This window comes from Carassius gibelio, chromosome A16, assembly GCF_023724105.1.
Source record: "Carassius gibelio isolate Cgi1373 ecotype wild population from Czech Republic chromosome A16, carGib1.2-hapl.c, whole genome shotgun sequence".
NCBI lineage: Eukaryota > Metazoa > Chordata > Actinopteri > Cypriniformes > Cyprinidae > Carassius > Carassius gibelio.
Window position 1 is genome coordinate 22,365,114 of NC_068386.1, and position 24,338 is coordinate 22,389,451.

A 24,338-nucleotide genomic window follows, 5' to 3' on the forward strand; every position below is an offset into this window, starting at 1 on the left:
TTCACCGGATCTGTGGATCTGGACTTTTATTCCATTGATCACATGAGGTCAAAATTTCAAGATGAGGTCAAGGCCTGTCAAGATCCAAAATGATCAAAAGCATCATAAAAGAAATGAATACGTCTTCTGAAGCCATGACAGTTTGGTATGAGTAAGTTTATAATATAGACTATCCAGTCTCACTGGAAAAACATGCCTCTGCCTACATTTCTGCAAAACTAAAAAAAAAAAAAAAAGAGAAAAGAACTCTAAAGGAGTTAAAACTCTTACAACTTTTATTCCTTTTTTACACAAGAGTTTCAACAAAGAAACCCAAAACAGCACAAACCCACATGGAAGGAAGTTAAAATAGCACAGTTATATCAGCAAATGGGTTTAATATTACTTTTGCTTTCATTAACACTATCAGGTCAGTTAAGGGTTGGGTTTGGTGTATTGTTTTTTTTTATTTTCCAACACAATGGGACACTAACCTTTTAGCAACACTTACAGGACATTTGAAATCTGAATTGCCGTAATATCTTTCTAAAGCAAGTAATAAAATAATGCATCATAACGTGCCTATACTAACTAATTAAAAAAGTGATGTTGGTCATGAATTAAACATGCATTTTAGCGCCACTGACTGGACATTTCAATTTTTGAAACTGCCGCGATATCATGCAGTATAATGCTTAATTTCTGTGTTGCCGAAACGTCGCCATAAGTATGTATTTCCAATGAGTCTGGGTTGACTATAGAGCACAAGTCAAATGGACTATGATACTAGTTTGGTCCTTTGTTTTCTCTCTATTGGAGCTTGTCAGTCCCAATATCTATTCTTTTTTTTTTTTTTTTTTTTTTTAAATGGCTCTGGAAATTCTTCAAAGTTCACTTTTATGGTGTTGGACCATACTTAAGTCAAGGGGAGTCCAGTTCTTCTTCTGAAGGGCCAATGCTCAGAGTTTAGCTCCAACCAGCTCCAAACTACTTGGCTGGAAGTTTTGTAATGAGTCTGAAGACCTTCATCATCTGCTCCATGTTTGTTTAATTAGTGTTGGAGCTAAATTCTTCAGGATAGTGGACCTGCAGGTTTGGACACCCCTGATTTAGGCTAAATTCTTCAGGATAGTGGCCCTGTAGGATCAGGTTTTGACACCCCTGATTTAGGTTAACTTTTCCTTTAAGAATCCCAAATGCCAGTCGGACAATGTTTACATGATGAAACGTCATGAGATTCAGCTCAGTCATTTCCTGGGGAAATTAGAAATATAAAATACCTGCAGGTGTGAACAGCAGATAACTGATAGTTAAAGAGAGAGAGAGCGAGAGAGAGAGATGGAGAGAGAGAGAGAGAAGCACACACACACACACACACGCACACATACACACACGTAATAAACACATGAGAGAGGAACTGTAAGGGTTGCTTTGGTCTTCCTGTCTTGGCAAAGAGGAGCTACAGTATTTACTTCTCTTCAGATAATACACAATAGCACAAACCATAAAAGCAAAGATACAAAATCACAGTTTCAAGACAGTATGTGTGTGTGTGTGTGTGTGTGTGTGAAATACAGAAAATAGGTATGTGGGAGTGTTCAAATGTGTGTCTGTGTGTGTGAGTGAGATTGAGGCATTTTTCTGGTGTGAAACGCAACCTCCCCCCAGCACTCGCTGTCCCTACTGTCTATTTGATATACTTTTGTTTTCTGACTGGATCTTTCCACATCCTGCTTCATATTTCCTTTGGAAAACTGAGATTCTATGACATGTAATGCTACAAAAATGTAAGTTCACATTTTCCAAAAATGATAGAATTATTATTATTATTATTATTTCTTACACTTGGTTGAAGACACTAACAACTTAGTGTCTTTGGGCAGCAGTGAACATCTAAAATGTAGTTTGCATGACATGCTCGTGTTTTGGAGTAAATTTCAGACTTAATTAATGGGTATCACACTTCATTGTTTATAGTAAGTAGATAATACTGACTAATTGTCCTTTAATTAAAGGAAATTCTGGGTTAAGTGCATGTTAATACGTAAATTAGAAAATAATTTCGACTTGTAACTCAGTTTGTAAAGACAAACAAAAATATAGCTGCAAGGAGTAGTTAGCAGAACTGTGTACAGGGAAGTACTCTAAAAGAGCAGAATTTACCTTTTCATATATGTTCATAGCTTTAAAATGGATTCTTGTATAATGTATACAAGATGTAAAGGATGAAAAAGGTAGTTTTACACCCATGTAACATTCAAATATGTGGGCTTACAATAAAGTCAAGATATTTTTTTTTTTTTTTTCAGTTAACATGATCTTTGTTGATCATTTGTTTATTTATATTGGACCCTCAATGTTCCTGTACATGCAGTACATTCTTAGAATAAATCGCTGAGATCGATTTTAATCGCATTGATACTTTCCATTGGTCTTCATTTGAAGCATGGTGGGGAGAAATCCAAAGAAAAGGCCTTATTTTAACCTTAAAACTCTTGGGTTGACTGCATTCAGCTGGTTTAACCCGATTGTTTTATGGTTAATGCACTTGTGCATTATAAATGTTACTGGCAATATGATCACACAAGTTTATAACAAGCTACAACTGTCATCTAAGTTGGTTCAGAATATGCACCTTTCACCTTATAACTGCACTAACGTTAATGCTGGGTAAGTTTCACCTTTCTATTTCTCAAATTACCAGTCCACAGCATGCTTTAACAGAAACACACAGAAGACAAAATATAATTACTGTGTTTATGTGTTTGTCTCTTTGTTCACATTTCTTTATGTGTGCATGTGTAACTGCTTTTCTATGTGCACTTTAAAGCTAGTACTGCAGCAAACATGTCTGCGTGCGAGAGTGAAAGACAGAGCGAGAGAGAAAGAGATCACAGGGTGACATAATGGGGACTGGTAGAGGGTTTCCTAAGGCTTACTCTCACCATGCAGTATTTAGAAACCTTCCTTCTGGGCACAGTATGAAAGTCAAATATTTATCCTCTTCTCAGAATCTGTAATGCATATCAGCAGTTGTTTTTGTTCCTGTTGTTTTCCTCTCTTTACAAAAGTTTCTCCTCTGTTTTCCGCGAAAGCAGGTGATGAAACAGCTGAGAAAGTCTCAACTGAAAATGAGTTAAACTTATTCATGCTACCGGTTCTCATCTTTGCTGTAAAACAAGTGTTGCCTTGATGCTGTGAATCATGCAGCCGATGCAGTACTCAAATGCTGCATCTGAATCTAATGCTTTAAATAAATCACAATTTTTTCTGTTATCTGACTGAATGTGGTACATGTTAAACCATATTCTTATCAAAGGCAAGCTAATCTTACTATTTCATAATATATACAGTAGTAGAAATATATCTTGCAGATGTTTATTATATTGTATTTACACATCAAGGGCCCTATTTTAACGATCTAAACACAAATGTCCAAATCCACTTTTGCTATTTTAACGGAAAATTGGTTGGTGCGCCCGGGCACATGGTCTAAACGGGCCATGTCAGATTTTCTATTTACGTGGCAGAATTTGGAAAGTGCAAAGAGAGAATGCATCTCCGAGATGAAACTGAGCTGTTAGTGTGCGAGCAAATAGGTTATTCAAATTCGGATTCATGCGATGACTATCCATTATGACATGTAGGCATTTATAACCACACACACACACACACACACACACACACACACACACACACACACACACACACACACACACACATATTTTACTTATGGGTGAAAAAAGTGCAAGATATTTTATCCATTGGAAATTGATTGGAAAGCAGGCATTACACACCACAATGGATGAGCCAAATGGAAAATAAGCAAGATTCATGAAGTCTGAAAATATTTTATAAAACGATATCAGGTGCAAAGCACACTATTTTGATGAAAGTTTGCAAAAAGACAACAAAACAAATAAAACAAACACACCATAAATGATCACAACTGACTTTTCTTTTATTACATTACATAGTAACTTGCATAGTAACAGTGGTTATTAAATACATATTGTTATTGTCTTGTGTGTTTGTCATTAGCCACTGGTCTCCTACTGTAAAAAAAAAATAATAATAATAAAAAAAATATAAATAAATAAATAATAATAATAATAATAATAATAATCATTATTAAATAATTAAATGAAAGAGTTTAAATGTACCGTTAACACTGACGCTATACCTTTTCAAAATGTACTTATATGTAGTATTTGGCACCTTTTAGATATACATTTTTAGATATAAGGTACGAAAGTGTACCTTTTCAAAGGGTCCTGTACCAGTGACAGCTTTGGTACAAATATATATATATATATATATATATATATATATATATATATATATATATATATATATATATATATATATATATATATATTTTTATTTTATTTTTTTTTTTTTTTTTTTTTGTTCTAAGAGTGTCAACATATTGATATATAATTTTGTGTGTGTGTCTGTTTATATAAACAGTGTATCTGAATATTTTTCTAAACCAAACTTTACATACAACATGCATTTAAGAAAATGATTAAGGTACATTTTTATTCCATGCTAACTGGATTTTTATTTTCTCTCAAGAAAATACATGGCGGTAATAGGCAGTTGGTTGACTGCCTATGGCGTGAATAGTGCATGCCTTTGCTACTATAATAATACATGTTCAGGGTGGTTGCTAAGGTTTTCTAAGTGCTTGTCAATGAGTTGCTGTGCAGAAAGTTCTGGGTGTTTGCGAGGAGGTTGCTTATTGGTCCAGAGTCAAAAAGAGCCAGTGTGATAAACATCCCTAGATCGGGCTCAGGTGCCTTCTTCAGTGTCAGTCTAGGATCTAGAAAATATAGGATTTAAAGTTACATCCAGCCATGAATAACATGTCTGCTTATCAAACTGACATCTCTGAACATATAATATGCAACGCAAAAAAATTTTTTTTTGATGATTTCTCTTAATGAAAAAAAAAGGAGGATTAATGTTGGGATGAGCGTAAGCATGAATACATTTTTTTTTTTTGTTGACTTTTTTCATGTTGAATTTGTAGCTTGTTCTTGCAATCTTTGTAAGGCATTCAAGATGTTAATTGGTGGGACCATTTCTCCTCTTTATGGTGTTCATGGTTGACTCAAAAGTGTATGTGGTCACAAAGAAGGACATAACTTTTAGCACAAGTGGCTTCAAAGTGGAAAATCTTCTTCAGACCAACACCTGATCTGAATTCCAGTTTGAAATTGTCTTTTGTCTGCAGTTCTACCATTCCACTTTCTTCAGCAGCACGCTAAGTAGGGCAGAGCAGAGTAATAGTTGGAGTGAGAGATAAAGTTTAAAATCTCCTTGTGCTCATTCACATCCTTGAATCTGGATTCAAATTCGTCCCTTAAGCTCTTCCAAAACATTCACAAATTCTCTGTGGCTGAAATGATGCTGCAGAGATGGGTCATTTGTGGTGACAGCTCTGAGTTTGGGCAAGTATACAGTATACATCGTTGGCCTACTTATTTTACAGCTACTATTATTCTATATTCTTTGCACTGTGACATTACTGACGTAACTAGTAGGGGGATGTTCATTTCGGTTATTTTTCCTAACCAACAACTGATGCTCCTTAAGTGATTGTTAACCGTTAACCGACAAGATTATTTTAAATTAGACCCGTGTGACCCGTTAAAAATAATAACAGAAAAACATAATAAGCTAAGCTATATAAAGGCCTATATGTATATATAACGAATAAAGGCCTACAACATAAATATATTTTTAGTTACATTTTAAATTAAGAAAATTAAAGAAAAACTGTCCAACAAGTAGCCGAGTTTCGGTTCATTTTTGTGCTGCATGAAAAGAACCCAGATGGCGGCATCCTATTTTACTTTAGGCTTAATTTTACAAAAGCACATAGATTTGTTTTTATTATGAATTTATACAAATAAACACAAACCTTTTACAATTATGATTATATTTATGACTAAAAGGAGTCATAAAAATTCTAGTCATTTGCAGCAACGCAGCATGCACACAGACAGTTGACAATGCATCCTGTTTATCATAATAAAATACAGCCAGTCAAACATGAAGAAAAACACACACACACACACACACACGCACACACTGCTCAGTTTAAATATGAAATTCTGTTCCATTAAGTGTTATCACATTACCGCCATAATTTTATGCAAAACATTTAGTTTTATGTGGATATTAGAACAAGAGTGAAGTACATTATAAATAATAATTTGTCATTCAAATACATTGCAAATACGGAAACATTTGATTTTGTGTCAAATGAGAAACCCAACGTTGGTTTCAGTTTCGTTTTAGCCTAAATTAATTTGTTTTGGCTTGTCATTTATATTGAAGTGAGTGAAGTGAAGTGACATTCAGCCAAGTATGGTGACCCATACTCAGAATTTGTGCTCTGCATTTAACCCATCCGAAATGCACACACACAGAGCAGTGAACTGTTAATTGAAAGGTTTTTTCATGGAGGGGAACTAACATAGTCTAGCTATGTTTACAGTGTTTAGTATAGCCTAATGTTTGTGAACATTTTGTGTCTGCATTAGGTCTATTTCTGAATGAAATAATAATATTTTTATTTTTCTCTAAAAACACTTTTTTATATACGTGTAGCGTATTTTAACCATACAGCAAACCTTTTTAAATATTTAGATAAATTACCAACAATAAATAAATAAATAAATGACTTTTTAAACAGTTTAATTGATTATTAATCGGTCAAAATGCTTGTACAAACTTTTGTCATCGCTGAATCTTTCTCAGACATTTCCAATTGTTGAAATTGGGTTGCAGATCTATCTATGCGTGATGGTGTCCAATGCCTCTGGCGAGTCCTCAGCGGGACAGGAAAGGCTAAGCATGCTGGCGCTTATTAGCATTGAGCATGAGCAGCTGCGTAGCCTTGACTTCACTGATATGATCGAAGAACTCGTGCTTGCTAAGGTTCGTAAAACAGCAATATAAGTAAGAGTGACAATATGGCAAGGTTAAGTTGATCTGGTTTAGATTTAGTTTCATTTTTCAGAAAATTGCTGTTGAAAGTTGATGTTACATAGCTTGATGTTAATACGTTGTTATTATTATTCATGTTCAATTAAGACTGGCTGTTTGCATCGTTTCTTGGTCCGTCTGAGTGCGCATGTGGATGTGTCGAATGGCGAGAAAAAATAGGCCCTTTTTGCGCTGCAGCATCAGGCCCAATTAGGTCTTAATCCGGCCCTGATTCAGCATGTTGCTTGCAAGCTTCTCTTCCTTAAAGCTTCAAAATAATAGTGTTCAGGTGTCAGATGATGTCTGTAAGAAGAGCCAGCTGTGTGATCCACCATGGGTTCCATTTTCGACAACCATTTCACTTCTCTGTTCATCAGTAAATCACCATACTCTGTGTCATAGTCCTCGGTGAGTTGTTGGAACTGTCTGTGGTTCAGCAATCTGGAGATGATGAAGTTTTGATACCAGTGACTCTTGATGGATGACGCAGTGGAAACTGATAAAGTTTGGCATTTATCCCCTTTTTTTCATGAACCCAACAAGTCCCTTCTCCTTTCCTCACATGCTAGGGGCACCATCCGTGCACATACTTGCTAGACCTGACCAGCTGAGATTTTTCTCATCAAAAAATGCCAGAAGTGCATTCAGAATGTCCTCATCTATCATCTGGCCTACAAGTGGAAGTAAGCACAGCATTTCTTCTTGGAAATACTTTTCTTTAGGTAACCTTACACAAACAACTGAGCAACATCTGTCAAATATGCATTCATCCACTGCGATGCTGAAACACGGTGCTACTGACACATCTGCACAGAGCTGGTATCTCACATCTTTGCCGAAGTTTTCAATCTGCCTCATTATGGTGGAATCGGATAATTGGAATCTTTTAATTTGCTTTACAATTGCATCCTTGTTATCAAACTCAGCAAACAATATTTCTGCTGAAGACAAAAAGCAATCTTTCACAATTTCTGAGTCTGAGATTTTTTTTTTTTTCACAAGCCAAAATCCAAGTGATCTCAAAAGAAGCCTCAGTTTAACGTTGAGCTGTAGAAGTTGTCCTGTGTATGAATCTTTGTTGTCCAGAAAGAGAGGAAGAAAGCTACTCTATTTTTCTTTACTTTATTTCACTTCCAGGTGGATAACTTTTGTTGAATTTTGGGTGCATCGTTTGGAAATGCCGCTCCAAATTACTTCACTTGAATCAAGAGCAGGCTTGTTTGCAACTTAAACTCAAAGGGTTTGATCAGTGGAGTGCAAATAAAAATTCCTCTGCTACTGTTCTTGAAATTTTCTATGCTCCTTGTAGGGCTCATACCTTTCTGTTTTTTATCAGGACATGACTCTCCACAAACCCTGTTTTCGTCATCTTCCTGTCGATTTGAGGTTGTTGCATGCTCCAAATCTGTTGTTCCCTTGTTTGACACTGTCACATGGCTTTGTTGATGTCCACTTGGTGCGTTGCTTTGTTTAATAAGAAATAGATCCATTTTGTATATAACTGTATATACTGTAACACAAGCTGATTAGCATGAAATGCAGAAAAAAAAACATAGCTAAGCTATCGTTGTTATAATGTGCATAACAATAGTAGGCCTATGAAACTGCCAGTTTAGTTAATTGCTCTGTAAGGGAAACAGGTCAATTTAGCTCAAAGGGAATCATTTAAGATTTTAAAGGGAATTTGAACAGAATCACTGTTTCACGGCTGGTCACGGAGACGCCCTGCGATTCAGTGAACTAGCCGTTTAACATCAAATCTGCGCTGGATACTAATATCCAAACTATAGTGAAAACACTATCAATTAGCACAGTAACAAGATCGGCAGTTTAAGACATTAACTTGTAAGCACAAAACACAAGATACTTCTCTTTTCAATATAAATAAGGCATTATTAGATAAATCTAAGACATATAAACTAATCTAACACATAAACGCACGCACATACACATTCACACAAGTTGCAGGAAGGTCGAAAGTTAAGGAAAGATGAGTTTAAGAGAATGAAAATATGGAATCCCAAGTTTACAGCAATACGTTAAATTGCATAGACATGAACAACCATCAATCACGTAATTAGCGCTCGCATTGAGTTCCTCAATGGGGTTAAAATTATATTAGATACACCAGCACAACAAATATCTGGGAATACGTTGCCTTCGTTTGCTGTGAAAGGGACTCCAGTTGAAAGGGGTATCCCGGTGTCGCTGATTGGCTGGAAGTTCAGTTGGCTGAAGTGACGTCTTGGGGAGCCCGTGCTTGGGCGTTGGCTGAAGCTGGAGTTGTGTGGCTGGTCGGAGTTCAAACACGCAGACGAGGTCGACGTTACAAAACTTAACTCAGAACACGAAACTCTCAAACGGAAAAGAAAAGAAATAAAGTTTGACGAGACTAGGTTGTGTTCCTTCTCATTGTGGCATAAGTAGCAGCAGGCAGGCACGCTGGAACCGCGCTCAAAGAACCATGATGACTAACCGCATGGCTAGATGCTACAAGCTAAAGCTAGGTAGCAAAGCTACAAGCTAAGAGCAGGCATGACTGATAGCACGAGCAAGGCTGGAACTAAAAGCAGACTAAAAGCCGACATGGCTAATATCAGCAGCTAGGGACTAAAAGCAGACATGACTGATAGCACAAGCAATGCTAGAACTAAAAGCAGACTAAAAGCCGACATGGCTAATAGCAGCAGCTAGCGACTAAAAGCAAAAATTTAATCGTATCCAAAGTATTTAAACTTTCCTGTTGGCCACCCCTCAAATGTTGCCTTGACCAATCAGATATGTTCTTGGGGTGGGTATCATAAATCATTTGTTTATCTTACCAAGCATGTGGTTCTTGCCTCACAGGGTCTAATTTTGGACATGATTCCTATAACATGATTATGATATATTTTACAAATAAATGATTGTCAGGACAATATCAAGCAAGAAAATGCGATTATTTCAATACTAGACATGACTAGGTATCCTATAGTTATCAAAAGACATACACAATAAGTGATTATACATGATAGTCAAATGTGTGGGTTACACGTAAATGAATATGGAGTTAAGCAATGGAATGATTCATTCATAAGTCTTTTTTGAGTTCATTCTGGTCCATATATAATGTATAAAAAGGGTTTCTTTGCCATTTCTGTGAAGACAAAGGTTTAAAGCCCTTTCCCCTTAGGAATTTCAGTCTGGTTCTTCTGGGTGGGGGGAAGTCAATGCAAGTATTTAACTTGATCTCCTGGGTTTACATGTGATGTCCAGCGTTGCATTCCAATCACGAACAATAAATTTGACAATCTCTTCTTCGAATTAAAATTGTCAATAATTGTTATATTGGTGTTAATGTTGAAAGCTGTTGTGTGAACAAGTTGGTTGGTTGGTTATCTTGCTTGGTTCTTGTGGCACTAGAACTGATTTATGACTTCCTGAGGAATTCGGCTCTCGTTTCAATGCACACAGCTCTGATAGACTCTTTGATTTGTCTGATTCGACTCATTTCTGCTACATATATCCCCCTTTCGATCGGCGAGGTGTTTAGGTGAAGACATCGTCGATCGCTGGAGAAACAAAGGCAGAAGAAGCAGACAAACACAGCAAACAGCAAGACAACACCTCCATGACAGTTACTGTACTGGTGCAGGCATCAGGTTATTTAGGTACACGTGGTTAAGTTCAATTAGTCAATGTAGTTTAGCACATTGAGGATAGTTTAGATCGTCTTGGAAATTGTTTTTATTTTGATTCATCAATCAAATTTGTGGTTAACTTTGTTTGGTTCTTCTAGGTTGTCTTACTTTACACATTTACCGTTAGTTTTCTAGTAATTTCATTTTCAAATGCATGAATTGACCTATCATGCATGGAGCTCTCTGGCTTCCATTCAGTTTAGAGTGGCTGGCGGATATTAGGTGTTGCGAGTCAATCCTAATATCAGACCTTCGACCCTCGCAGGGTGTCTAGGCATTTCACCTACTCAGGAAAGAGGGGAAGGAGAAGGATAGGTAGAAGAAGAACAAAACAAAACAAGGCTGCTGTGGGTTTTCCTAGCATGGGTTACAGCGACTATTGAGCTAGGATGTCAGGTGCAGCTAGTGTGTCATGAACCTTAACTTAGTGTCAGGTGTTCTACCTGTTGTGAGGATGGCTGCACTTTTCTTCATGGTGGGTATGTGTAACTTTGTTACACTAAAAGTTGGATATTCTACCTGTGGGAAGAATATGTTTGTTGACTGTGTTATCAGTAGATGTGTTTACCTCTGGGTGTAGGTAATGTGTGGTCAGATCTGTTCAAGTCTGTGTTGTCTCCCCCTTTTTCTAGCATGTCACTGAAGACTGGCTCTCTGCATCCTTGGCTTGGATGAGGGCGTTTCCATGGTCTAATGAGGGGTCAGTCCAGCAAGGCAGGAAGTTCTTTGGCAGACAGTCGGAGGCAGTTTGGCATGGCTGTGTGAAGCTGAGTTGCAAAACTTGTCTCCTATGTTGCATTCTTCTTGTGATGCCTTCTGGCTGTAGCAGACTTTCTGACCTTCTGTGCTCTGGTGGTTGCTGTTGCACAGACAGGGAATTTGGAACTTGGAGTTGGAGTTCATTTGACAGTTTGTTAGTGACTGAGGTGATGTCCTTTAGTACCTCAGATTTTTCATCAACAGTTGGCCGTTAAAGACTTGTTCATTCTGGGTTGTTGTTGAACAGGTGCTTGTCATCTCTGATGCGGTGCACCAGGTGATCACCGGCCTTCCGTTCTGTCGCTGGTCACAGCGAGCATGACTCAACTTTGTGGTCACCTGCATGTAAATTGTCTTGAAGGAACTCTCTTAGTTGTTCCATGACTTGTTCCGTGTCTTCTAATGGTAAGCGGTTATGTTCTTGTGAGTACTCAGCACTGTGCATGTCTGAGTGGTGCTGAGGTGGGTTTTGTTGTCGCTTACCCACACGAGTTGCTCTTGGATGAGTCAGGTGATTACCTTTGGATATCTGGTTAGGTTTCCAGATGTTATCCTTTTGGTTTCTTGAGAAGCGTGGCTGGTCCCATGGATTTTTCCAGCAGTTGGGCTGAAAGCGGTCGTGGATATGGGCGTCACGTTCTCTGTGCTCTTGATGGAAGACTCTGGTGTTGTGATGCCACTGGGTGTCGTCCAGTGCAAGGCTTGAGTCTTTGTTGACAGAGTTCAAGAGTGTGGATGTTTTGTTACCTTTCTTTGAGGCCAACTTCTGCTTGTTATAGGCCTTCTGTGTTAGGTCACGCAACTGTTGGATGGTCATGGAGTTCGGACAGGCCATGACACCTAGATGGTGACTTACTCCGGGGTGCAGATTCTTTAGGAAGAGGGTTTTGAAGTTCACATCCTCTTCAAGGTCAGGGCTGTTGTGTGCACCAAAGTAGGCTTGTCGGAGTCGGTTGTAATAAGCTTGTGGAGTCTCTTGACGACCTTGTTTGGTTTCCAAGGCAGTTAACAGTCCATGTTCAGACTCTGGGTCTGTAAACTCTTTAATCAGGACCTCACGAAGTCGCTGGTAGTTTGACTTGGTTTGACTGGGCTGTCAATTTAGAAAGTTTCGTACCTCGGGACTGGACGTGGCTTTAAGGAGGTATAACCAGTCTCTGTCAGTCACATGAGGTCTCACTTGCAGGTGAAATTCGATATCTCGCAGGTAAGCTTGGATGTCGGGGCTCTCTGTGGAGTCCGGGTTGAACCTGCTGATGTTTTCAGACAGCTTGTTGAGGTCTTTGATTGTCATCCCGTGTGCAGCTTCAAGGTCTTGGACGGGAGGTTTTCTTTCGTTGGCAGGAAAGGGTTGTGTGGCGAAGGCAGGTGAGGTTTTGGGTTGTGGCCCTTCGCTCCTTTCGTCATATGCCAGTTCTTGGACGTGGGACTCTACTCTGCTCAGCAGTGATGAGGCTAAGAGATGTTTCTCTTTTCTTGGCTCTAGTTTGTGCTTGTAAGCATTTTGGAGTTCTTTTCTGACCATGTAGAGCTCATCGTTGGTATTGTCTAGTTGTTGGGTCAGATTGTCCATTTCAGTTCTGTACCTTTCAAGGTGGTCTTTCAAAGCACTGATTTCAGAGTTCTTGTTTCTGATGTCTATCTTGGCTTTCTCTAGTAGCTGTTCGGCATACTAGAGTCTGTTTACCAGGTCTTTCTGAGCAGCCGTTGTATGTTGCTGGTCGAGCTGAGCTGCTGCCAGGGCTGCTTGGAGCTTCATAACTTGTTCTGTTGTATCCTGCTCCCTCTCGCTGGGTGCTTTGAGTTGATCTTGAACTTTCACTTCCAGCTTGTCTATGCGACGTTGAGCACGTGTCAGCTCCTCTTGAAGGTGGGTGATGTGCTTGTCGCTCAGTTTCAGCTGGGTTGTGAAGGCATAGCTTAGTGAGCTCGTGATCTTGACTAGCTCCTCGTGGTTGTTGTTCTGGCTTGAATCTTGTGTCAGGAATCTTCTCAGGATTAGGATTATTATTAAAAATAATAACAGTTCAAATGTCTTTGGAGTGAGGCTGTCTGTTATGCCTCTCAGCCAAATGTTCACATCTTCCCCATGGGAAATGGGGTCTGCAGTCTGCGGCATGTTGGCACGCTGGGGAGAAGAGAGACTGACACAGATCTGTGTGGAGTAAAAGCCTATGTGTGGTGGGACAACTAAGTGTTGTATCAGTGATTGTGAACCACTAGTGAAATGTGGTGATGACTGTGTTGGTCTCAGGGTGTCTAAGTAGACTAGAGATGCGAAGACTTTGTCACTCTAATGAGGAAGAGGAAAAGAGAGACAGAGTTGAAAAACAAATTCAAATGACAAGCAAAATTTCTGTTTTTCAAATGAGGAAAATTATTTTTTCCAATTAAATGTTATCAAAAACATAAACAATATTATTATATTTCTTGCTTTGGACAAAAGAATACAATAATAATTCTGATATCTCTTTTCTTAGTCTGACAGGATTGACACCGTACACCTTTCAGTTGGACCGCTCACCAGGGAGTCAGCTAAGGCGACAGTTGCTCAACACGTATCTCTATTAAATTGATCTCAACGATGGATGAGATGCTAAAACTTGGATTGCGTTTCCAAATGTAGGGAGGTTAGGAAGAACAAATGAGAGGATGATTACAATCAAATTCATAAGGATAATTCGTCGTCTTTGGCACGATTGTGTATTTACTTCACTTAGAATTGATTGATGGTTCTTACATGTCCTACAAATGTAAAAAGAGAAGAGGAAAGTAAAGGAGAGAGAGGACGGAGATGGTAAGTCTCAGTAGCGGTTATCTGAACTACAAGGAGAGCGTTGTGTTAGTTGCTGCACAACTTATCAAACAAAATAAACTTTAAGTGAAAGAGAGTTGTCTTTCTAATTTATTTGAACTCGTAGTGAGGGATAACAATGTCTCCTTTTAGGGCTCAGGTTTGTCGTTCCCAGGCTAGGATACACAAAAGAAATGGTAAGAAATAGAAAAATTTAAAAAATTAATAAATGGGCAAAATATGCAAAAATGAAATTAAAAAGAGGAAATCAATACGTAAAACAATAGTGGTTAAGTGTATAACCAAAACAGGAAGAGGGTTAAACGCATTCAAATAAGTAAAGGTCTGAATAGCATATATTCAGATGGGTAATAAATAAATTAGGAAGAATAAGTTTACTTTAACTTCCAAAGTTCAAGGCTTATTCATTCCTAAAATAATTAGACCCAAAAGAGAATACTAGAAATAAAAGATCAAATGAAATGATCTGAGAGGGAAATTTTAAATGCTTCCAAGTAAATTGAATGTTTCAATTAAATTTCAATTTGACAATTAATAATTGTGAGTCAGTATTTCCCTTTCTAGTAAAATGAAAATAAGTGGTCTAGTGAGAAAAGAGAGCGATAAAAAGAAAGAGACTAACAAGTGTTAGTTAAGATGTTTAAAATGGTTAAATCACGTCAGCGTTGCCCAAACACACATTATTCTACCACTGGATGGTAATGCTAACGGCTAACCTTTGAGGCTAGTGGCTTTAGTATAGACTTCAATGTAAATGCAATGGTTTCGTTAGCTTAGCGACACCGCTGAGTTTGTGCGCTGCGCGTGCACAGTTCAGAGTTGCTCCGGAAGTACGTTAGGCTTCCGGGTCACGGTCGTCACTATGGCAACCAAAACACATTCTAGTGGATTAGCACATGAATCGTTGCATTGTTGCAAATACAGTTAAGCATGTTACATGAAATGTCGGCTCATTTCAACACTGTACAAATAACAACACTGCCTTTCAGTTGGTTTTGCGATGTGGAACTTAAACTCTCAGTTTGTATAGAGTTAAATTTATCTTAATTCAAATAGCAGCTTCCTGCTGTAGTTATTATATCAATCTCAGCAATTTGATTCTCCGTGCCAGTTTTTCTGGACACAAACATAAAAGTTTTCCTTCGCTGTTGGTACACAGTTAAAATTTACTTGATCAAGCTTTTAAAACACTCCCATTCAAATTACTCTCGGACACACGCAGTGTTACGCGAGATTGCATTCACTTTGTGAACGGATACAAATGGACAAACATTGTTCTCTAATGTTTAACGTTAATTTAGGGGAGTCGAATATCAAATTTGATTCGGCAGTGGAACACGCACTGGCAATCAAACTATATGAAATATGAATACGGGGACTTTGATAAATAGATTGAGGAACCCGCTCAAAACTATTCTTTATTCACCGATTTATATCCCTTTTGAAACACTAACAGTTTAGCTCCGTTCAGCAAACAGTGACTGAGATAGCGTTTGAGACACTGGAACACGCAGTGAAATCAAATCAGCTATAAAACAAGGCATTACACAAATGAGGAACACGCTCAATTTCTACCTTATTGTACGTTCTCAGATGTTTACTTTTAAGTTCACTTACTGCTGTTAACAACGGGGAGACGGACTCGAGTTAAAGTCTCCTCTAGTTCCTTTCATTCAAGCGGGAGGGCGCGCGCTGCTTACGTCACGCAAACACACACACATACTCAGGTCTCGCATGCTTCTCATCTTTCATTCCTTTAGCAAAATCAAAGATTAAATAACTTGGTTTATGCTCACAATTTAGATTAAACTGCCCGCATTTTCTCCACCATTATAAATGTAAGGGAAACAGGTCAATTTAGCTCAAAGGGAATCATTTAAGATTTGAAAGGGAATTTGAACAGAATCACTGTTTCACGGCTGGTCACGGAGACGCCCTGCGATTCAGTGAACGAGCCGTTTAACATCAAATCTGCGCTGGATACTAATATCCAAACTATAGTGAAAACACTATCAATTAGCACAGTAACAAGATCGGCAGTTTAAGACATTAACTTGTAAGCACAAAACACAAGATACTTCTCTTTTCAATATAAATAAGGCATTATTAGATAAATCTAAGACATATAAACTAATCTAACACATAAACTTCCAAGTTGCAGGAAGGTCGAAAGTTAAGGAAAGATGAGTTTAAGAGAATGGAAATATGGAATCCCAAGTTTACAGCAATACGTTAAATTGCATAGACATGAACAACCATCAATCACGTAATTAGCGCTCGCATTGAGTTCCTCAATGGGGTTAAAATTATATTAGATACACCAGCACAACAAATATCTGGGAATACGTTGCCTTCGTTTGCTGTGAAAGGGACTCCAGTTGAAAGGGGTATCCCGGTGTCGCTGATTGGCTGGAAGTTCAGTTGGCTGAAGTGACGTCTTGGGGAGCCCGTGCTTGGGCGTTGGCTGAAGCTGGAGTTGTGTGGCTGGTCGGAGTTCAAACGCGCAGACGAGGCCGACGTTACAAAACTTAACTCAGAACACGAAACTCTCAAACGGAAAAGAAAAGAAATAAAGTTTGACGAGACTAGGTTGTGTTCCTTCTCATTGTGGCATAAGTAGCAGCAGGCAGGCACGCTGGAACCGCGCTCAAAGAACCATGATGACTAACCGCATGGCTAGATGCTACAAGCTAAAGCTAGGTAGCAAAGCTACAAGCTAAGAGCAGGCATGACTGATAGCACGAGCAAGGCTGGAACTAAAAGCAGACTAAAAGCCGACATGGCTAATATCAGCAGCTAGGGACTAAAAGCAGACATGACTGATAGCACAAGCAATGCTAGAACTAAAAGCAGACTAAAAGCCGACATGGCTAATAGCAGCAGCTAGCGACTAAAAGCAAAAATTTAATCGTATCCAAAGTATTTAAACTTTCCTGTTGGCCACCCCTCAAATGTTGCCTTGACCAATCAGATATGTTCTTGGGGTGGGTATCATAAATCATTTGTTTATCTTACCAAGCATGTGGTTCTTGCCTCACAGGGTTTAATTTTGGACATGATTCCTATAACATGATTATGATATATTTTACAAATAAATGATTGTCAGGACAATATCAAGCAAGAAAATGCGATTATTTCAATACTAGACATGCCTAGGTATCCTATAGTTATCAAAAGACATACACAATAAGTGATTATACATGATAGTCAAATGTGTGGGTTACACGTAAATGAATATGGAGTTAAGCAATGGAATGATTCATTCATAAGTCTTTTTTGAGTTCATTCTGGTCCATATATAATGTATAAGAAGGGTTTCTTTGCCATTTCTGTGAAGACAAAGGTTTAAAGCCCTTCCCCCTTAGGAATTTCAGTCTGGTTTCACTGGCTGGGGGGGAAGTCAATGCAAGTATTTAACTTGATCTCCTGGGTTTACATGTGATGTCCAGCGTTGCATTCCAATCACGAACAATAAATTTGACAATCTCTTCTTCGAATTAAAATTGTGAATAATTGTTATATTGGTGTTAATGTTGAAAGCTGTTGTGTGAACAAGTTGGTTGGTTGGTTATCTTGCTTGGTTCTTGTGGCACTAGAACTGATTCATGACTTCCTGAGGAATTCGGCTCTCGTTTCAGTGCACACAGCTCTGATAGACTCTTTGATTTGTCTGATTCGACTCATTTCTGCTACAGCTCCAATTTAGTGCTAACATTTTAAAAATATTTTTCAATAAATGCCCAAGTATATTCAATAATCACAAGCATGTGATATAGAGAGTATGCATAATGTATATGGTAAAAAAAAAATAATCAGTGTAAGAGCGGAACAAGTTTAAATTTGTTTTCTAGTTTATATTTCCATCTTGTAATGCCGCAGTTTCTGGTATTTTTAAATATAAATTATTTGTAGAACAGACACTGAGTTTTTTATGTTATAGCCCTGCTTGTTTTAATGTTTTTATGAAATATCTGTATTGACTACATGATCATATCACCGTATTATTTACTGCGATGTGAGCCACAAATTAAAGCTTGGCGAGCTACAGAAGGCTTGCAGTTGAGTAACACTGCCCTAAACGAAAGTATGAGCAATATTTGTTGTGATGCTTGCCTTAGTAAACATTACTAATGAACAACTGTCCTACTGCAGTGAGAAAAAACCCAAGCATGCGAAAGGAAAGGATACGTGCTCCTCACAAGATGAGTAATGCCTTCACCATTCAGGGCAAGTGCTTATCAGATTCCCGCTCATTTCCAGGTGGAATATGCTTCTAAATGGGCTGCACTTTGGATGATTTAACAGACTGCTGTGTAGGGCTGACTAGATAATTAACTCCAAGTCTAGGAGGGAGGATGGAAAGAAGGCACTGGAGAAAATAAATAAATAAATAATTCTGAGGAGTTTTGCTCTTATTTTCCAGTTAAAATATTTAAGATACAATAACCCGAGAAGTAAAGTCTTCACCTTTATTTGTATAGCACTTTATGCAATACTGATTGTCTTAAAGGTACAATTTGTAAGATATTCGCAGTAAAATATCCAAAAACCACTAGGCTAGTGTTATTATATTTTGTCCAGCTGATTACTAACAATATCTCTAATGTTTTCAACTATTTGTAAATAATGAGAAATGTCCCATTCTAAACAGTGGCACGGGGGAGTGCAGTCGCCTGTCAGTGACGTTTGTTACCATTTGTTACCGCCTTTACTGATGTAGAAACCACATGACAACAGTGTCTGGACAAATGCGGAAGTAGCTTCGCGACAAACTTCAACTAGAAAGAGATGCCGATCTCACTTGTGTTTTACTTGACAGGTGAGTTGTTTTGATTCGTATCATTACAGAAAACGTATGCTATTATAACGATCTACAAGATTAGTATTATGGGGCATACAAGCCAAACGCGGGGCTTCTCATCTCTAAAGCTGCGTGAGGACGCATCTGATCCATAGTCTGATCGCGTCTTTGCATTGACTTTTTATGTAATCTACTCATGCAAATCGTTGAACTCGCAGTAAATCCATGATTTTTCTTTCCGTTTGATTGATGGTCGTCAGCAGTTGGGTAGAAGACAACAAATCCCATCATTCAACGCTCCTTCTTAGCTTCATCAAACCACGCAATTGTTATTGTTTTGATAGTGCACCCTCTAGTGGCAGGTCCTACAACCTTAAATTTATTAAATGCAATTTCATATGACTATTTTTATAACCATAAACATTAAGAAATTGTTTATTAACAAAGATAAATGCTTAAAATATAAATACAAAACAGGTGAGCTTAAGTAAACTTAACTCCACATTAACACAATTTGTTGTACTTTATATTAAGTGTTGTTTACTACTACGTATTTAAATTTACCATCTGATACAAACACTTACTGTGTACATAAAAGTTTTGAAATTGTACTTATATTTGAAAATACCATCCTGTAATTACAACTTAACCTTACCCTCCCCCCAACTCAATAGCAGCTAAATGTGTTTTGCAATTTAACATGAACACAATAGGTACACTGTGTACACAATGCAATAGTTTAGCATCCTTATTGAACTGTATATTAACTCAAAAACATGACCTTAGCTCATGTTCTTGCTGCTAAACACAACTACACAGCTCCGTTATTTAAATGTGTCAGTCTTCCTGATCTGACATGACTGTTATCAGGTGCGTTATCAGTCCTGTGAACAATGACTTTCTGAAAAAAAAAAAAAAAAAAAGACACGCCACCAATGTTCTTTCCCGAGGCATCAATGTTTCCTCAGCCTCCGTTTATCTCTTCATGTTGACCTTGCACAAAATTGTCCCTCTGTGGTGCAGATGACCGGAGATTACAGAAGGTCAGTATAATTGGATCAAACTGACAGCTAACGGGCGACTGACGCTTCCGGTGGCAGCAGGTTAAGCCGTGTCTCATGCAGACAGAGTCTGTTCGTCGTTTTTCTCTTCCGCTGGCACGTTCCACACGATGACACGATGTTAGTAATTGGCTTTACAGAACATGATTGTGTGAACTTGCACAAACACCCATGTAATGTGTGCCTACATAGGAAGTTAGCTTCAAAGGAAGCATCTTAACCTCTTCATATCACGTCATAAAATGTTACTGTATTCATTCAGGTATGTATGTATATAATTATAATTTCCTACATTCTGTTAACCAGGTTTTTGAGTAGAGCTTATGTGACAGTGTTGTGTTGACTGTTTTTATTTATATATTATTATTATTATTATTAGAAGTTGAAGTTGAGCTGTTTAAAGAGCATAACAGTCATTTTAAATAGAAAAACTGATTGCACCAGCACTTGATGAATCTTGCTCATAGACTCATATGCAGAAAATGTTGTGTACGCCACCGTTAGTCTCGGAAAATCAATAATTTCTGTTTCTATTTCAGAGAATAAAATAATAGCTGAGACAAAAAAAATAAATAAATCCTCAGTATCTAATTGTTTAACTCTTAAAATGCCCGTAGATGCTTTTTTATTCCACTACTTCAGCACAAACAGAATTGGGTCACAAAGCTTAATTGTCACCCAATCAACCTTCATTAATGTAATGTCACTTAAATTTAGCTGGAGTAAATGGGAAATCTCAATGTGGGAGAGAGATAGCGCAGAACAAGGGATCAGGGTTTGGGTATGATGGAATAGACTAGCTATTCTGCATTGGGCATCTAAATTAATCCTTTTAAAATAAATATTCTGGGTTAACTACAAGTTAAGCTATTTTGACAGCACGGCTGTCAATTACAATGAAATAATTTTCACGAATGAAAAAAAAAAATTACTCACTAAGTACACAAAGTACTGTTCCAGGCCATAACAAACGATATCTTGTGTACTTTATGAGTGCATTATTATTAAAAATATTTTTTTTGTTGTTCACATCAAGTTCAAACAAATTACAGAATTTTTAAATGCACCTTACATTTTTTTTTTTTTTTTTTTTTTTTATGCCAGATTATGAGGTACTGTGATTAATATACGTACATATATAAACATGTATATGTAGATTAAAAGAACAAAGAAAACAAATCTACTTGGGTAATAGTAGATCAATTTTTTTTATGCATTATAAACTATTACTTTTTATAAATGGTAAACTGCTGTACAATAGCTTCATTGTTACTAACGTGGAGGATTGTGCAGCAGAAATGATTGAAATTATGCATTGATAATTATGGTTGCCTTTGATATGAATATGCTAAGAGTTTCTGGAATTTAAAAAGGGTGATAGGAATGAACATAAACAGCTCTAACATGTAGCCTATCACAAGCCTAACTTACTTATTGTTTACATTATAATATATATATATATATATATATATATATATATATATATATATATATATATATATATATATATATATATATATATATATATATACACATTATTTTTTTAATGAGATGGAGAGAACAGTATTTTTTTCTTAATCTTATGCTAACCTGTCTCTTTCTCCTTGTTTCTCTATAGGTTGACCTGCCTTGCCTTCAATGTTTTTTTTTTTTTTTTTATGTACCATAATTTGGACTAACATGTATATGTGTGTTTTGTGTTGCTTGCCACAGGTTTAGCCCCTACGAATGGTATAACCCCCATCCGTGCAACCCCGACTCGGATGTTGTGGAAAACAATTTCACTCTGCTAAATAGTTTCTGGTTCGGAGTTGGAGCTCTCATGCAGCAAGGTAGACGCCTCGGCCTGCACCCCTTAGCACACATCCCACTCTTTAGCTGGGGGTCCCAACTTGCTTTTGTCAGGCCCACTATGATGCATGGGTGCCTCTGTGCATGTAGTTCTAGAAGCAAATTGGTTTCAGGCCAATGGTATGAATGGGACTGTGTGGAACCTTTTGTATGTGTGTGTGTGTGTGTGTGTGTGTGTTGGGTAGAGGATCAGGGGATGGTTTAATTGAATGCTAACCTTTTCCCTAACCACAATTTAATTTTTTAGCTCTTCATGGTTCTGAGCAGGTAAGTCCAAATCCAGATGCGAATAAATAAATAAATAAATAAATAAATAAATAAATAAATGGCAGAATGACACAAAGAAAAATTGTTGGTCTTATGTCTTACACTGCCATATGTATTCTTGAATTCTAACCCTAACCCCATTGAAGCCTGATGCCACATCTTCTCAGCTGCGGGATACAGATGGTTGTGGTGGAGAAATGCCTATGATGATTGAAGGAAAATGTAACCTGCATGTCTTTGTGTTGCATCAGAATAGTATAATAACATTTGGTTGAGTAATAAAATACACCTCAACCTTGTTTGCAAAGTAGCATGGTTAATGATTGAATCTGCACTGCATTTATCAAAATAAATGGTTTAGAGTTGGCATTGGATTGCCATGTAGCATTACAAGACTCATTAGCATTGTGAGTCTTTGTGAAATCTACATTGTGAAAGAGATGTATTTGTGGACTGGCTGAAACCAGCGACCAGTTGTTTGAAATGTAGATAGCATGAATATGTTTCTTCACACTGAATTTTTGAAGTTAAAGAAACAGATTATTTTTGCCTAGCTGTTCTAGTAACTAGAGTAGAGGTCTTTAGCCCAACTTCTGGAGACCCAGTGTCCTGCAAAGTTTATTTCTAACCTATTTAAACAAACCTGTCTGGGATTCTCAAGCTGTCCAGAAAGATCTGGTTCTGGTGTTTTGATTTAGGTTGGAGCTAAACTCTATTGGACAGTGGTTCTTCAGGAGCAGGGATACAGACCTTTGAACTAAAGAGAAAAAAAAAATGTTCAGCCACAAGAAGAAGCAGCAGGTCTGTGATGTCCTTAGATACTTGACTGCAAATCTGGGTTCATCAGTGTGCATCTACACTGCACCAAGTGGCGTTGATAAAATACTGAACCCCACCATGTGATTGACAGTGTGGATTGGCACTTTTATATATCAACAAGAAATCCTCAGTAAGCCGAGATTGTTAAAAGTCTAGTGTGTTTGGATCATTGGGAAAAGGGAGGTATTATTGCCCATCAGCATCACCCCATTACAACATAATTGTAGGGTGCCATTGGGACTGTCATTTGTTCAGGATTCTCTTTGAGTTTGGAAGAGAAGATGTGGCATTAGGCTGAGGGCTAAACAGGCAGGGACTGTGTATGTTGACTGTCTGCATGTCTCATGATGAGTGGGTAGCACTACATTGTAGAGAGGCTCCCCTGCCCATGGCTTGTCAGACCCCAGAAAACTGTGGGACGGCGTGCTTGGACATGACGTTACCTTGGGTACATGACACTCAGCCCCAACCAGGTTATATAAGGTCTCCAAATGGTCCAGCATCTTGGGGTGGATATATATATATATATATATATATATATATATATATATATATATATATATGTATGTATATATATATATATATATATATATATATATATATATATATATGTATATATATATATATATATATATATGTGTGTCTATTGCTATTCCGCTAGTGGTTATGCTAAGTCATGTTTAAAGGTGAAGTGTGTAATATATGTGATTCTAGATTCTCACACACTCCCCTTCTACCTGACTACTTGTCTAGTTAAACAGGCATTCCTGTCCAAAACTCACACCACTAATTGAGCCACGTCTAAATACTTAAGCACCTTAATATTTGCACTTAAAGTCATCTCTGATGGGAAAGGAGAATGTCTTTTAGCACTGAAGAAAATATACACATCACATTTAACAACTGAATTGCTGGTATATAAAATAGACAAGTAATTCTCTCTTTCTTTCTATCCATTTCTGTGGTTGTTCGGGCTGTCTGGCAGCCAGAGTTATATATCCAAACTTTAGACATGACAGGACAGGCCTGGCTGGAACTCACAATTGCAGTTCAATTGTAATTCATGTAACGGCTAATCTTTTCAACAGTCCATTGTGTTTTGCCATGGACTCAGTGTGCCAGATCAAAGCTTACAGCTGACTCATTGAACTTGAGAAGAGGAGCCAGTTATTTCCCTGCACTCTTGTCCTCTGACATCTACTCATAGGACGGCTAGTTATTGTTTTACTTTTCCCCATCAATTAATTTCCTCTGCATGACCATGGGGATAGCTTGATTATGGAATAACAGAAAATTATTCATAGATT

At 37.7% G+C, this 24,338-nt stretch overlaps 1 protein-coding gene across 1 annotated transcript in view; it reads left to right on the forward strand.

Annotated features, from left to right (window-relative positions):
• Window positions 1-24,338, forward strand: part of LOC128030092 (glutamate receptor ionotropic, kainate 2-like) — a 241,745-nt gene that overhangs the window by 167,652 nt on the left and 49,755 nt on the right. Inside the window, exon 12 of the mRNA XM_052617592.1 lies at window positions 21,808-21,926. Within this exon, the coding sequence (XP_052473552.1) occupies window positions 21,808-21,926 (119 nt within the window). The remainder of the gene's footprint in view (window positions 1-21,807; window positions 21,927-24,338) is intronic.